The following is a 17,203-nucleotide window of genomic DNA, read 5'->3' on the forward strand; positions in this document are numbered from 1 at the left end:
AAATGTATCCTCACTGGCATTATAACTGTAAGACACAGCCCATTTCTACTATTTAGGCTGTTTCTTTCCAACTAGTATATTTTTACATCAACAAAGACACATATAGTATAAGCTTTAAGAGGAGAAACTAATCCATCATTATATGAGTTTTGGTCAATTTCGCTTTCAAGGCTGTACTGACTGCTTTCTGGAATAAGGCTATGCTCGTAAAAATGCTGGTTTTCAAGTATAAGGTATATACTGGTGGAACAGGGACACAAAATGGTTTTTTTTTTTCCCCAGAATGTTCCCTTGTCCTTTGTCTACCTTATTTCCAGTTTATGAGCAGCCCCTAAATGAAGCAGATTTAACGGCTGCCACTGAATTGCTCTAAAGAATAAAAACTGTGCATCAGCCAATATCTTTTTCCCCACTTCATTCTGTTACCTTTTTATTAAAAATCTTGTTTTCAGCAGATAAGAGTCATTTTCTATGCAATTTAGAAGCTCCATACTTTAAGTAAACTTGAAAATTAAGTTTTACACAGAAGATAAATTGAGGATATCTACTTCAATAAAAGATTCTTATTTCTTAATAGGATTCTTTAAAATAGCAAGCTTCCCCAGCAAATAAGGCAAAAAGCAATTAATGGTTATTGAGCACTCACTAATGTGCCAGGTATTCCACCTCATTATTTCAGATTCATTATCTCACCGAAGCCTCCCAACCTTGTGAAGCATATTGTATCATCCCCACTTAATAGACAGCTCAGGATTATAGTTGCCTAGGATGCCAGCTATAGCAAGTACTGACATAGGGTTTCTAATTGACATCTGATTCCAAAGCCACATTCTTACTCTTTCCAATTCATACTTCTAATACATTTTAAAATATAAACTAATTATCAAAACTGTCATTTATTTGCATCTTCTCGTGTCAACTGAGGTGTCACAAATGAAATCTCTTAAGGCTAAAAACAAAATGACAACTCAGTCCTTTAGGAATTTAGCCAAAGAGATCTTATGGAACTCAATTATGCCTTTCAAGGATGATGGGGCATTAATAATGCATCTCTTAGGCACAGAAGAGAGATAGAAAAAACATCAGTTGGTCCCTTAAGTTTTCTGAACCAGCTAAGAAGATTACTGAGCAATACATCCAAACTAAAGTCCAGTTTCCAATGGTTTAGCTATGCTAATCCTGCCACAAAAGGCATAGTAGAGATAACAAGCATAACACTAACAATGGCAATGGTAACAACGGCAAACTTAACATCATGCTTAACATGTGCTGGGCACTGTTTTAAGTAGTTTTTCATCCAACAATTCATTTAGTATCCAGCAATCCTAAAAGGCAAGTATGTTGCTGTCCCCTTTAACTATGGGGAAACTGAAGTACACAGAGGTTAAGTAAGCAACTTGCCCGAGGTCACACAGTAAGAAGTCAAACTGAGATTCAATCCCAGGCAGTTAGGCTCAACTGACAGTGCTCTTAACCACTTCATCCATTTGGTTTGAGAATGTACGTTTGAATACTTAAATGGGTATTCAGGAGTTCTTGCCAGCAAAGTGGCACTTAGGGAATAGTGAAAGGGGTTAGGAGGAGGAGGGGAAGAGAAGACAAGATGATATAGAGTACTGTGAGTGATTCCCTGCAGAGCATGGCCCCAGTTGTCATTTGGGTGTGTGACCTCTGCCCCAGAATGGAAAAACGAGGCTAGAGATACACGGGACACAAAGGAGAGTAACTTCCAAGAGTGAGGAACATGTGTAATACAGTTCCTTAAGCACACAGCCTGTGTTATCAAGAAGGCCTTGACTAAATCTTGGCTTTGCCATTTAGTTTTGTGATCTTAGGTGATTCATTTAATCTCGTTAGGCCTCAGTTTCCCGGTCTGTAAAATAAAGATTAAAGTACCTTTCATGTAAAGTTATGAGGATTAAAAAAATATAAAGTGTGCCCAGTAAACACAGGACTCCATAAACATTACCTGTTGTGGTAATGTTCTTGTAATTGACGGATACGATGCAGGTATAGCTTCACTTTGAGGAATATTAAAAATTATTTATCAAATAAGTTGCAAATGCTATTCCCCAAAGCAGAAAAGCAGATTTGGGGAAGAGAGAAAGAACAATGCCATAATCACTGAAAAAGTGAGATTAACATTTTATAGCCAATTGTCATCTCACTATTAGAACCATTAAAAAATATTCCATCCTGCTTCCAGGCCAGAGGAAAACCACCATGGCCTCCAAGACTGACCTGCAATAACAAAAAGCAGTTCAATGAAACTCTTTTAGAAGTGTGTAAAAAATGAAATAATTTTTAATGGAAATGAAATCCTAAGGTTTTCCTTCTCAATCCTATGGAGATGATGTTTTTTTTTTCTCAGAAGCTGAAGACTTAGTTGCCGTTTCGTACCTTATACAATCTGTAGTAATGAACAGCGACGTCATCCAGTCGGACGGCCTCTTTGATATATTTAAGATGAGCTTCGGAAGCCGTCAGTGCAAACTGATCTTTGTGCATGTTTGGAATGTGCTTCAGGATGTAGTCTTTCCCCCTCTTGGAAACAACCTGTTGGGATACAAGGGGTGTGCAATGCAACATTTGTTGGAGAGATGTAAGCTCTATCCCCACCCCCAAAATGATGAAAGAATGAGAATCTAAAATAGCCATGTAAACTGGTTGGTTTCCATTAGAAAATTCCCACTTTCATTCTGTTTTCACCATCTGTTATGTTGCTGGGCTGAATCAGCTAATACTAGAAGCTATAGAGTCAATTTAATTGTACTGCTGAATACCTAAGAAGAAAAATCACAACAAATAGGAAAAATAAGTTATCTTTGCTTTAAAGTCACCAAGAAAAAAAATTATACAAACTTTCATAATTTTGTACACGTAATTGTTTATACTTGCAAGTTTATACTTGGTATCATGAAATACATCTATAGTAGGCACATCTTCAGGTTCTGGATCCTACCGAACTCTTAAGAAAACTACAGCCACAGAGTGGGAGGTTCTAAATGCTAATCAAAAGAAGGCAGGGGACTGGGAGAAATTCTCTAATTTTGGTTCCTGCATAAGAGGCTGATATGAACACTGTTGGAATATTTATGAGAAAACCGTTTCATTCAAACATTCATTGTGATTCACTGTGACTTAGATTTTCATCAGACAGTACTCTGGGCTTTCAGATGTCAAATATATACTATCCAGCAGCTGCAGGCTAAGAGAAAGGTGTTGATTAAAGTCTTAGCTGATTCCATAAGGAATACAATAGATGGAAGGACTTATGCAATGTGAGCAGAAGAATCATGCTCAAAATAATCAAAATTTTAAAATTACAGAATTTTTGGTTTTAAAATGTCTTTATATTGATATTTTGTTTCTTCCTATTGAATATTTTACAAAGAATTAAATATGATGAATTAATAGTCAGTTGTCAAGTTCTGCTAAGAACTCAAGTTACAGATTCTTCTTTCCAGGTTCTTTTCACATGGTAATCAGTTAAATCAGTTATTTGTTGACCTTTTTCTCAGGTCAAAAGCACACTGAAAATAGTATTTGTAAGGGCACTAAAGTAGATGGTTTTGGCGATCCCAAGGGTGGGGGAAACTGGTATCTTAGCACACTGGTTGCCCTGGCATACTAACTGGATTTCAGTAATCAATATTCAATGAGCACCTGATGACAACCAGAGAATGCAAACATGCTACAGACAGCAATAGTTTGACAGACATTGTGATTTCTCTCCAACAAATAAAGGACTGTAAGTCACACAACAAAAAATTACTGAGTACCTCAATATGAAGAGCTGATGAAATTGAAAAGGTTAAGGTTATGCCCATCTTTCAGAACACACTAAGAAACAGTTTATTGGGAGCAAGAAATAAATCATTTTAAAATAAGATGTAAAACACTATACCCAGGTTCTTCTTGAGCACTGGGCACCCACATGGTCTGCCCAGAAGGAGCAGAGTCTCGGAGGATAAGTAGGAGTTAGCGAGGTGAAACAGACAGGGGCTTCACCGGCTAAAGGAACTGCAAGAAGACAGACCCGAAGCATGAAACACCACAGTAAGTACGGAGACGTACCAATGGCTGGATGTTGCCACAGCCTAAAGTTCAAGATGCAGGACAACCAGAAAGGAAGCTGGAATGGTTGGCAGGGACTATAATCTGGAGAGTTTCTAGGTTATGCATGGGAGCCTGAGCTTCACGCCACAGGTGACGGAGGAGGCCCTGAAAGTCTAAGTCAGAAGCAAAATCATCTCATCTGCAAGCTGTGGAGTAAAGACCAAAGCAGGGACAAGCTTCTGCAACAGTACTGCTGAGAACAGGAACCTAGAAACAGTAGGAACTAAGACAGGAAGAGGAGGCAATGGACATTTAGGAAGGCTAATGGCAACAAAAATAGAAGAGAATTTCATTTCTTAAGCTGGGTGATTGGTACTCAAGCACATACATTACAGGGTGTTTCAGTTGATGGGACAGGACAGGGAGAAGGAATGGTGATAACGCAGAGTTCCGTATGACTCTCATGTACTCAGAGGTAGGAATACGTAGAACTGAGGTGGCAAGAAGATGAATCTGATTTAAGACATCTTGAGTTTGAAGGGCCTATGGGTAAACAGCTACCTTATGGATAAAGCGAAGAGAAACAGATTTGGGACTTGCCTTCACGTAGGTGATCGTTAAAAGCATTAATCTGGATGAGATCTCCCAAGATGCGAGTGGTTAAGTGTCAGGTACAGCAGCAAAATTTAGTGAAAAGAGTCTACTGGATATGTCAATATAAAGCAACTGGTGTCAATATAAAGCAAAAGTAGTATACATTTAATTTTTTACTTCATTACTATATTGATATAAAACAAACTAACGGGCAACACCATGAGTGGACTGATGGGGAAAGAAGGCAGATGGAAATGGCTTGAGGAACACTTGTGGGAAGCAAAGAAGCTGAAAAAATCAAATACACAATACCTTTTCAAGACGCTTTACTGAGAAGGCAAGGCAAGAGTAGTAGCTCTTCTTTCCCTCCGCCTTTCTTTCTCGAGGATGGGTGAGTGAGAACCAAACATGTTTTGTATGTCCTCACTGAAGAAGAGTTAGTTTGGGGAGGGGCTAATGATACAGAAGAGAGAGAAAATATAGCATAGACCTGGAGGAAGGATGGGGAGAGAAACAGACAGGGTAGAGTAGACAAAGGGCAGCTGAGACAGTTCACGTTGGAATAACCCACATTTTCTTGCTGAAAGAAGGGGTTAGTTGCTCTCCCAAGAGTGGAGGACATGAAGGCCGGAGCCGGAAGTTGACATACTTGTTCTCTCAGCAAAGGAAAGTGAGGGATAATCTTACTTTTTAAAGAGTTATGTTTTTCTGCCTTCAAAGGGAGAAAATTCTGCCTCAGTAAGAGTAGGCAAGAAGGTCAAGGACATGTCAATGCCAAAAGGAGGCTGGCAAATTCCAAGCTCCACCGTATTATCAGGATGGATGGCAATCCTCTTCCCCATTCACCACAAAAAGACTGAGTACATGAAGACATGATGTGCGCCACGTTTTTAAGTGTTAAATATCTGGGCAACACGAAGAATTTAGCCACAGAACATCTGTGTTCCCATTTCTTAAAGAGTATGAGTAGCAACACTACGAACTAGAAATGCCGAAGGAAAACACTCTTTCAAATTTGAAAACAGTGCTTACCCAAGATGGGAAGTAAGCCTCTGGCTCGAAGTATTTTCCATAGTGCTTATTCCTTTTGAAGTTCCCAAGATCAGCCTGCAGGGCAAAGGCTGCCAGCAGGAAGTAGGCCTCTTCTCGGAGCACACACTGAGAATGAAGAACTTGTTTTCTCAGGTGCCAGTAATAATAGTATCTTGCTGCTCTGTCACTAGGAAAATAAGAGAAAACAGAACTCACATTTTCATGGAACAATCCAATGACATGTAAACAAAACCCAAATCCTGCTCTCCATCTGGTGACAGGAGCCCTTCTGTTCCTGCTCCTCCCTCCCACCTCATTGAAAAGGGAGCGGTTGTAGCTAACATCTGATAGCTGCCTCACTGAGGTTGCAGGGGGTCAGAACCCCAAGTCACACTATCCAGACAACAAAAATAACATTTCCTAAGGCTTACAGCATTTGATTCGTTCAGAGAAGAAAAAGTTCTGAATCATTCTACTCTAAAATGGTAACTATTTCACCGAGCAAGTGTTAGAATAGAAGCTAGATATGTGTTATCTGTACTGATTTTGCTACAATGATGCTGCACACGTGACATAAATAAGGAAAAATCTGAGGAGCAATCCTGCTTCAGTGTTTTGCTGTTCTTTTTATTATTTTTTAACTGAACACACTACAAATACTTTAAGGCCCTTTATAAGTATTTGCATATATACTCTTCTGGAAAAAAATTTGCTTAACAAAGGTGTTCTTTTCCTTTTTTAAAGCTTCTCCAAGAGGAAATGAATGCTTTCCTTAAATCTTCTTTTTGAGGTTTTTTTATTAAGTGAAAGTTACGTTATTGGCATTACGTTTTTATAGGCACATGTCATGACCATTATAATACTCCCCACAAAAGGAAATACTAACAGGGCACACTCATTACAATTTGGTGAGATCAGAAATAAATACAGTCACCATTAAATACGTTAAGAAATGTTGACTGGGGAAAACATGGTAAAAGCTCCAAAAAATATTTACTAGCAAATAGGATGCTTTTGTGATCAAAGTAAAAACGTGTGTGTACATATTTTAATGAGCTCATTTGCCTCTACATTATTTCAGGTTAAATGTTTACCTGAGATTCATAGCTGATATCATTAGTAGAAAACACATATGGGTTTATTTAAACTAAGACCATGTTTAAGTAGAAAGAGCTTAAAAATAAAGCATTTATGTAATTTTTCCCCCCTTAGGACAGAGTACTTTTCACAGCACTTCTTTTTATAATGCCAACCACAGATGGTCCGGACTGGTTCATGCCTGGGAAAAAGGGGCAGAAGTATACGGATACATCAAAACTTAGCCCCAGGGGGTTAACTATTTGTTAAATATATATATTCCTTCTTTCCAGGTCATGCCACACTTACCAGGTAAAATAAATAAAAATTGTATGTAAACTGAGAACATAACTAATAAAGTATCTTAGTCTTTTAAAAAAAATCCTTATGGGCTAATTTTTTTACTTTTTAATTTGCATCTGGCATTGATAAAAATATCAAGAGCTAATTTTACATATAACTCACTAGCCAAATGTATTTTGTTTTCTTTCACATGGAGCTTCTCAAAGTTTAAAAATATATAAGCAAAACAGAGTTCATATTTCTAGTATTTTCTATTGGCCAAGAAATCACCTCTGAAAGTTTCTAGCACTAAATCCTCCTATACAGACTGAGCTTCAGAAATGGTGAATTCTGAATTTATCCTGAGCCTACTACTGTTCATGCACACACCTCCAGAAAAAGAATCAATTACCTGCCCTTGTCAAACTGCACCTAAGATTCTGATAGGATAGCTTCACTGGGCTTAATCTTGGTTTAAAGCTACTGCCAAGAATATAAGCAAGACCCCACACATGAAAAGAAAACAGCATATATAAACACCCATCCACTTTTATAGGAGAGTTCCTGCTTCTGACCCACTCCCACCTTACCACTGAAAAAGAACATAATCTTTTAATCAATCTCCTCACTCTTCACCAAAGTGCTAGTTTCTTCTTGAAATAAGCATATTTTTGGAGACTGATCTGTTTATGAAAACGTGGAGTGGAGAAAATGTGGGCCAATGACACTGTTAATATTTTCATCAATAGTCTAACATTCATTCATTTAAAAGTATTTACTGAATGCCTATTGTATCTCTCTTTTAGGGACTGAGAATATACCAGTGTACAAAAAGATTAAAAAGAAAGAAATTGCTGCTCCTACAGAGTTTATATCCTAACAGGTGTAGACAAAGAATAAACACAAGTAACTTATTTGGTATGTTAGAAAAAGTGATACGGCGGGGGGTTGGGGAGGGAAGGTGGGAAATCTCTCCCCGTCCTCTTACCTGATCAATCTGCCATTTTCCACATAGTACTGCACACGGAAGTGGATGATCATAGGAGGCCCGAATTGGTCGATACCCTAAAAACAAAAGCACACACAAAAATCAAGCTATTTCTAGTTACTTTGAAAATGGGTTTCAAAAGCAACCAAAATACAATTATTATTTGCAAGATACTTTTTAATCACTGATAGGTTTTATTTACTTATAATGAGTGGGGACTTGTAGTAGGTAGACAGTCATCCTATATAGATACCAGGTTCATATAAAATTAGGAAGTTATGAAGCAAAACAGGGCACGCTCTATCTGATTTTCATTCACTGTAATGCCAATGACAACATAAGGGAAGATAAAAATAAATGCCAGTGGAAATTTCTAGCTGAGATCCAGCTCCTCGCTCAGCTCTGTTCCCTGTGGTGACCATTTGCTCCTTATTACAAATGTTCTCTTGTTCCTCTGACATTCCACATAGCAAATTCTAATATGCTGTTTGTTTATTTAGACATTCATGTTCTTTACTTTGTAGCTGGCTTTGAAGTAGCCTTCTAGTTTATTCCAAGACTTCTTAAATACAAATTAGAGGACCTAGGATTACTATTCCTGACTTACTAGGGAGGTTCTGGAAACACGAAGTGAATTCTCTATTAATTTCTCTCATGTAAAGGAAATTAATGTTTGTGAAATAAAGCACCAGCATAATGAATAGACAAAGCATTAAATGCAAGTACAGTAAAAGTAGATTTAAAAATTAGTAATAACTTCTAGAACAGCAATTTTGACACCTAGCATAGCCATAAGAGAAGAGCAAATAATTTTGCCATACTTTTCATTTCAAAGCATTATTCCAAGATTATTAAAGTTATTATCCAACATTATTTAATAGATAATCCAGATTCTATTTATTATTTGCTATAAGCTATTAATACTTGATTAATGTGACACTTTAGAACTTATAATTTTCTTTTCCCATTTTCTACTATATAAAGTATTGCTTACAGTTTTCTTCTAATGTACAACAGCTAAAATAAACATTTTTTTAAAAAATCAAAATAATTTTGCTTATAAATGTAATCTCACCCAAGTGACTTCGTATTGTCGTACCTTGCTGGCCTCTTTCTTCCATTCTTTTGGACAATATTTGTAAAGCTTTTGTGACATCTCCATATACACATGTTCATTATCTGTACATCAAAAAAAAAAAAAAAAAAAAGACCAGATGCTAAAGATTTTTAAAAGAAAAAAATATAGAAAGAAACAAGTTTCTTTTAAAGCCTCAAGATGTGTGAATGTAGTCTGAATTCACATATTAGAAAACCCAAAGAGATAAAAGGTCCTGTGAACTAGACATTAATGAGATACTTGTGAATTATTTTGCTTTTGCAATACAGAACACATACTATTAAAGTATATAATATTTAGAAGAAATCTTAGTTGCCAAATTCTGCTTTTACTTGGTTTCTAGGGTCATTATGACTTATAATCTAACTTCTATCACTGTGGGTGTTAGTCTTAAGAAAACATGCTTTCGTTCAGCTCAAAGAAGACTGCTCTCATAGGTACAAAATAATAAAGCATGGCAGAAACACCGTCTTAATTGCCATGTAAGAAATTAGAAAACACTGATGATATCAGTTCATTTTCAAGTGAGAAGTCTGACCCACATTTTGTGAAGACTACTCTTTAAGACTATTTCTTGTCTGTGTTCCACACACAGCAAAACACAGCATTACAAAATGATAAGCCCTTACTCACACTGCCTTTGGGATCAGTTGCATGGAAAAGAGAAGAAAAATTTTATGAAAAACAAGTATGAATGCCAAAATATCCCTTCCAGCGGATGATGCTCATAAGGTGAACAGAAAATAAGACTGCTAAAACCTATGTTAAAGTGATCTAAACACGTGAAAAGAAGCTGGTAGAAAACAAACATTTTCATATGTCCCAAAGATAATCTTTTAAAAGAGAAAGATATTTCACAAAAGAAGTCTTTGGCATTCCTATATTGTACAAAGTTTTAAGTCTTTTCTAGATTCCTTTTATTCTGTCACTAAGGAGACATCTTCACGGAAAGCTCTGCATAAAAATGTACCTGTTCTGGAAGTGTGTCTCTTTGACTACTCCAAAGATGTGCACACTTTGCTACACTTTGACTCCAAGCTGAATACTGGGATTTGACTGGAAACATGCCAGAAGAAAATAGGAAGGGTAAAGTTACTCAGTTATAAATGACATTAAGTTAACCAATTTTAATGAAAGGGTTAGGAAAGAGATTCCAGAGACAAAAAAAGGAATAGCTACTTAAATCCAGTTAATTAGGTCAACTAACACTATCTCCCATCTCATATCACTGATTAAACATGAAATAGACAAGACCAGACAATCTTCCTGTCGAAACTGATTTGTGTTTGGCTTGAGTTCCCATCTAAAGAAGCAACATAATGAATAGAATTAAAACTGTTCACCATAATAGTACATACATATATTTCTAAACTGCCACTATACCTCTGCCACCTACAGTTTGACCAGAGATTTATACCTTAAGAATTCTCAACACACATTAATCCTGCAAAGCCGGTGGAGTAGTAATTTCCATTTGACATGAAAAAACTGACATTGAGGGAAGTCAAGTGGCATGTCCAAAGCCACACTGCTAGTTAGTGGTAGAACTGGAATTAGAACCAGGTCAACTGATTCCTGTTCCAATGTTCTTTCACCATACTATTATCTCTTTTTTAAAAAGGACATCTTAAAAATTAGTTTGAAACCTAAGGAAGCTATAAACTGGTTTTATTGGACTGATTTGTTGAACAACAAGGATTTAGCAGTAGTTGTAGTAAGAAGAATTAACCTTGAGCATGGAATACTAAAAGTTACTTAGAATCTCTAGAGCCTCTTATGGCTCTCAGACTCTTCCCTGAAAGAATGACTGAAGTATGCACTAACGGAAGGATGGAGCTTGGCAACTGTGTTTTATTGTTTTAACTACCACAGGAAGAAACTGAAGAGCAAAGGGCTGATTCACAATGTCCTGATGTGTTGCCTGCTCCATGCTCTTTAGCCTCTCCTAAAAAGGCAACTGAAAACAGTTTACATTTTCGGGGAAAGGGGCCTTGTTTATCAGCTGACCAACTTTATACTGATATACTTTCCAACTTGGCAGGTATAAGCATGTTATTGTATTGACCAGATTTCCAAGACATCTTAAGCCTTTAAATTTACCATATTCAAGTATAAGATAGAATTAAATACACCGCACCAAAAAAAATTCTTCTTGACAAAATGAGCAAAGATACATAGAAGACTAAACTAGAGAAATTTAAAAATATCATTTGAAGGAAGAAAGCTTATAATAAATGGCTTTAGAGAAGTCCCAGAAATTTAACTCTAAGGTATTATGAGAGAAGAAAGCTTATATGAAGTCCTTTACTTAAAAATCTTCTCCTCATAAAGAATATAGAAGAAACTGACCCGATATTTCCGAGTCATATAGTCTGACTGGAAAAAAGAGAAGGGGTAAGAGAGAAAAATACAAAATAAGATTAAATTAATAATTACTTTGTGATACTATATAGTTAATAGCAAGAGAAAATGAAAAGAGAAGTCAGTTTAAAGTCAAAAATTATAAAACAAATTAAATTACTTTCCTAAGAGTTCCAGCTACTCCCTGAATGCAAGGAAACAAAAATCGAGCTTGCTTCATTAAAACATGGAAGAGCAAACACATAGAAGGAATCGAGATTCTTAAAGAGGAATCAATTTTTAAGTTCAGACTGTAACAAATACATGCCTAAAATCCTAAATATTGTAAAAAAAAAAAAATACACAGAAATTGAGATTAAAAACATAAAGACTACATCTACACTAAAAATGAAGATCAGCCCATGGGTATTTTGACAACCACAGTTTTATAACAATATGCCCAATTTAAGTTACAGCTATAAGATGTCATTTCCTCAGGGATAGTTGGCTAAATCCATCTAAGACTTACTTTGTATAACACTAAGTCCAAAGAGGTGGCAGTCCTTTAGCCGAAGCAGGTCACAAACCTGGACCAGCAACTGGTGACACAGAATCTTAACCTGCAGGGGGAAAAGGCATGACGTGAAATAACAATTCAACTAAGTCCACCCAGGGAACCACAATCAGGCAATTTAACGCATCGTAAATATACTCCTCATCGTAAATATACTCCTTGAAAGGACGAGCTGACAGTAGAAAACAACTGCTGCTTTATCCAAATCACTTTCACCTGGGGTTGGGTTGCAGTAATGATGATCACAGTACCAGTTTTTACAACATGGTAATAAAATACAAGACTCACAGATCTTACCATACATGGACAAAGCTCTGAAACCATGGTGCATGATAAATGATAAACGAGTTTCAGAAAGTAAGCAGCATAGCCTACTCACATTACCAAAAATATTTATTTGGCAAGTATCTTTTTAAAAAAAAGTTAATTCATTTGTGTTTTTGACTAATAAAACTGTATATATTTATAGTACACAACATAATTTTTTTTTTTTTTTTTTGAGACGGAGTCTCGCTCTGTCGCCCAGGCTGGAGTGCAGTGGCCAGATCTCAGCTCACTGCAAGCTCCGCCTCCCGAGTTCACACCATTCTCCTGCCTCAGCCTCCTGAGTAGCTGGGACTACAGGCGCCCGCCACTTCGCCCGGCTAGTTTCTTTGTATTTTTTAGTAGAGACTGGGTTTCACCGTGTTAGCCAGGATGGTCTCGATCTCCTGACCTCGTGATCCACCCGTCTCGGCCTCCCAAAGTGCTGGGATTACAGGCTTGAGCCACCGCGCCCGGCCACAACATAATGTTTTGATACATGTATATACTGTGGAATGAATAAGTCAGACTAACATGTATCATGTCACATATGTATCATTTTTTGTGGTGAGAACACTTAAAATTCATTCTTAGCAATTTTCAAGTATACATCATCATCAACTACAGTCACCATGTTGTATCATAAATCTCTCGAACTTATTCCTCCTAACTGAAATACTGTATTTTTTTACTAATATATCCCCAGTCCCCCTACCTCCTCAGTCTTAGGTAACCATCATTCTATTTTCTGCTTCCCTGAGTCAGACTTTTTTAGATTATGCAGGGTTTGTCTTTCTGTGCCTGGGTTATTTCATTAAACCTAACATCCTCCAGGTTCATCTGTTATTGCAAATGACATGATTTCCCTCTTTTTAAAGGTTGAATTGTGTCCCATTGTGTATATGTGCCACATTTTCTTTATCCATTTATCCACTGGTGCACACTTAGGTTGATTCTGTACCTTGACTGTTATGAATAATACTGCAATATACATGGGAGTGCAGATGTCTCTTTGACATAATGATTTCATCTCCTTTGGGTACATACCCCGGAATGGGGTTCCTGGATCATATGGTAGTACTATGTTTAACATTTTGAGGAACCCCCACAGTGCTTTCCATAATGACTTTACTAATTTACGTTCCCAGCAACAGAGTACAAGGGTTCCCTTTTCTCCACATCCTTGTCAACACTTGTTATCTTTTGTCTTTTTGATAATAGCCATTCTAACAGCCATGTCACATTTCCCTGCTATTTAGTGATACTGAGCATTTTTTCATATTCCTATTGGTCATGTGTGTATCTCCTTTTGAGGAACGTCTACTCGGGGCAACAAGTATCTTTTCAAGGAAAGCTTTCCTCCTAATAGTCTACCCCAAAAACTCATCTACTGTACAATGAGTTGGTCTAGACATTTTTTCTTTTTTTAAAGACAGAGTCTCAACCAACTAATTTTTTTTTTTTTTTTTTTGGTAGAGACAGGGTCTCTCACTATGTTGCCTGGGCTGGTCTTAAACTCCTGACCTTAAGCAATCCTCCCATCTTGGCCTCCCAAAGTGCTGGGATTACAGGGATGAGACACCATGACCAGCCTGCCTAGCTTTTATCACTGTTATTGTCTAATATATTTTTAGTGCCTAAACCAGATTCCTTTTCTGAGTCTTAGTATAATTCAATCATAAAACTATATTAATTTGGAACTCTGGAAGTAAGTTATTCTGACAAGTCAAAAGTTAATTGATAGTCTTTAAAACATACAATTTTCTTTAACAATATTATTATAAATAATAATTATAACATAATTATATAATTATTGTATATCAATTATATAATTATTATATATCAATAATAATCATACCAATATTATATCAAATAATTATTATTACAAATAATTATTATCTCATAATAATGCTTTCTCAAATGTTTAAAGAAGTATTATGGGGGACAGTAATTCTGCTGATTCTATCTTGTTGACTTCAGAATTATCAAGGTTTATTAGAGTTTAGATAGACTTTAAGAAACCACCCAGGTCAATTTATTTATTCTATAGGAGCAGAATATAAAACTCAGAAAGCTTAAAGTCATATCACTAATAGTGGCAAAGGCAGCAACTCACAGCTTATTTGTGTATTAAAATACTTTAATTATTAAATATATGTATTAAAATATTGTAACATGACAGTTTATCATTTTACCTATACACATTACATATGGCATCTCCCCTTTTATTAGTACTATTTGCTCTCAAATCCTTTTTTCAATAATGATGACAATGGGTTTAAGTTATAAATTCTAAAAATTAACTCTGAATTAATGACTCCTTATCATATCTTAATATGAAACTCAGATTAGGAAAATAAAGACATGCCAAGATCCCTTGAAATTTGAAAGTCAAACAATTCAGAACTGGTGATAATTCCAATTGTAGTAAGAAGAATGGGTTTACTGCTCTTTTCCACATTCATTATTAAATAGCAACCAACCTAAAGTATCTTACCCACTGGAAAGAGCATAAGAGATTTAAGGCCAAAGTAGCATCAAGTGAGCTGCTTGGAAGTACCAGGAACTCATGCAGGGGCAGTGTCTTATTTCACATTCAGGATATGTAGTAGGCACTCAGTAAATGCTTGATGAATGAAAGCCAGGAATCTGATTCCCTGTGGGCTCCTCCTCACCTTCATTCTGTTCCATGAGTAGAGATCAAGACCATTCCCCAAATTACTGAGCAAACCATTTTATAAATATGCCGCTCGGCATTTTAGGAAAACTATATAAATGCAAACCCATGCACCGACGCCACTGGAGAACACATTTGCCAATGGGAAATCATTATCATTCTCTCTGTGTACAGCTAGCATGAATCATCTGACATCCTAGATTTCTGTCCTACAGAAGTCCTATGTCATTTCCAACATTCACTTTAAAAGGCCTCTGGATTTTGAGTTCCATATCATCATAATTCTGCTTTACAAATAGGCTTAAGCAATGACAAAGAAGAGGAGAACACATCAAATGTCATAAAATTCTGAAGTTGAACTATATACTACAAATTTGTGAATTAAAATGTCATGTTGTTTACAGCACCTTTAATCCTTAGTTTGACTGTATTTAAAAATGTTAGGTACAAAGCAGCTAAGATAAAATGCAATGAGAAGTTAAAATTCCAAACCACAAACTAAATGTATAGGAAATAAACTGTTTTAACCTTGTGTGACTGCAGACCAAATAACGTTACGTATTTCCTCCATGCAGCCCATACATTTATTATTCTTCTGCTAGTAAATCAAGTATTTGGAGCCTACTGGTAAAGCTCTTTAACAAATATCAAGTAAGCAATGCTCTTATTCAAAAACTATAATTAAATAAGGCCATGGCTCTGAAGTCTTGCCTGCTGTGAAAACAAGCTTGAGTTTTCTGTATTTCCATATTATGAGTCTTTAAGGCTACATTTTAGCTGACTGCGAAATTTCTCAAGTTCTTTAATCTTCAGGGGCAATGGGAATGTTAAAAAGTGCTATATAGTATGAGGTATTAAGAATAAGAATTAAAGCTTTATTCTAAAAATATACTCTATATGGACTTTTTTTTTTCCTTGAGACAAGGTCTCACTCTGTTGCCCAACCTGGAGTGCAGTGGCACGACCACGGGACATTGCAGTCTCAATCTCCCAGACTAAGGGGATCCTGCTACCTCTGCCTTCCAAGTAGCTAGGACCACAGGCAGTGCCACCATGCCTGGCCAATTTTTAACTTTTATGTAGAGACTGGGGTCTCACTATGTTGTCCAGCCTAGTTTCAATCTCCTAACCTCAAATGATTCTCCTGCCTCATCCTCCCAAAATGCTGGGATTACAGGTGTTAGCCACCTCACCCAGCCTCTGTATGGACTTTTAAATTAAAACAGCATGTGATCCTAAATGTTAAAGGTTTGTTATTGTGCAAGAATGTTTAAAATATATTCTAGAAAAAAAGAATTGTTGGCTGGGCGCGGTGGCTCATGCCTGTAATCCCAGCACTTTGGGAGGCCGAGGGGGGTGGATCACAAGGTCAGGAGATTGAGACCATCCTGGCTAACATGGTGAAACCACGTCTCTACTAAAAATACAAAAAAAATTAGTAGGGCATGGTGGCGGGCACCTGTAGTTCCAGCTACGTTGGAGGCTGAGGCAGGAGAATGGCGTGAACCCAGGAGGCAGAGCTTGCAGTGAGCTGAGATTGCACCACTGCACTCCAGCCTGGGCGACAGAGCGAGACTCCATCTCAAAAAAAAAAAAAAAAAAAGAATTGTTTTGTCTTAGTGAAGACATATAAACTCGTGGCCACAATTCATATCAATCAAATCTTTATGGCTCCTACATTTACAATGGTTTTACTTCCAAAATTGTCCCAAGTTTCCATATTTGCCTGATTAAAATAATTTAAAATAGCTTCTATTAATGCAACTCACAGGGAATTCAGAATGACCAAAACACTAAATTCATTCCATATGCAAAAAGGCAACTTTCTATCAACCACACCTGTCAGGGAACGAACTTTTATTGCTAAAAATATATAGAGAGAAATTATGAAAAAAATTAGTTAATAAAATCGTTCTCGCTACAGTTAATGTATTACACTCAAACTCTATACACATTGACTGCTATTTTCTGAACACAAAGATAACACTTTGTAAAAAGTGAGGCAGCCATGAAATGTTTTCTTGGTAGTGGGGAAGCCTCCATCCTACTTAATCTAGTCCCTTCTTTGGTCCAACCGCTTACTAGAGAGGAGTTTGGGCATAGCAAGAGTCTACATGCCTGTGTCCTACCTTAGACCTGCCCTGAAATAAGAACTCTTAC

The 17,203-nt window shown here is 36.7% G+C and overlaps 1 protein-coding gene across 9 annotated transcripts in view; it reads right to left on the minus strand.

Annotated features, from left to right (window-relative positions):
- FRMD6 (FERM domain containing 6) overlaps positions 1-17,203 on the minus strand; it is a 79,398-nt gene that overhangs the window by 20,260 nt on the left and 41,935 nt on the right. For 7 of the 9 annotated variants that reach the window (XM_003901789.3, XM_031668110.1, XM_031668109.1 and 4 more), the window contains 5 exons: positions 12,019-12,109; positions 9,108-9,211; positions 8,033-8,109; positions 5,686-5,872; positions 2,401-2,556 (listed from right to left, as the gene is read on the minus strand). In XM_003901789.3, the coding sequence (XP_003901838.1) occupies positions 2,401-2,556; positions 5,686-5,872; positions 8,033-8,109; positions 9,108-9,211; positions 12,019-12,109 (615 nt within the window). Of the gene's footprint in view, positions 1-2,400; positions 2,557-5,685; positions 5,873-8,032; positions 8,110-8,234; positions 9,062-9,107; positions 9,212-12,018; positions 12,110-17,203 lie in introns of those variants that run through there. The other 2 variants (XM_003901788.2, XM_009211536.4) reach the window with 2 other exon arrangements.

Source organism: Papio anubis, chromosome 7 (genome assembly GCF_008728515.1).
Source record: "Papio anubis isolate 15944 chromosome 7, Panubis1.0, whole genome shotgun sequence".
NCBI lineage: Eukaryota > Metazoa > Chordata > Mammalia > Primates > Cercopithecidae > Papio > Papio anubis.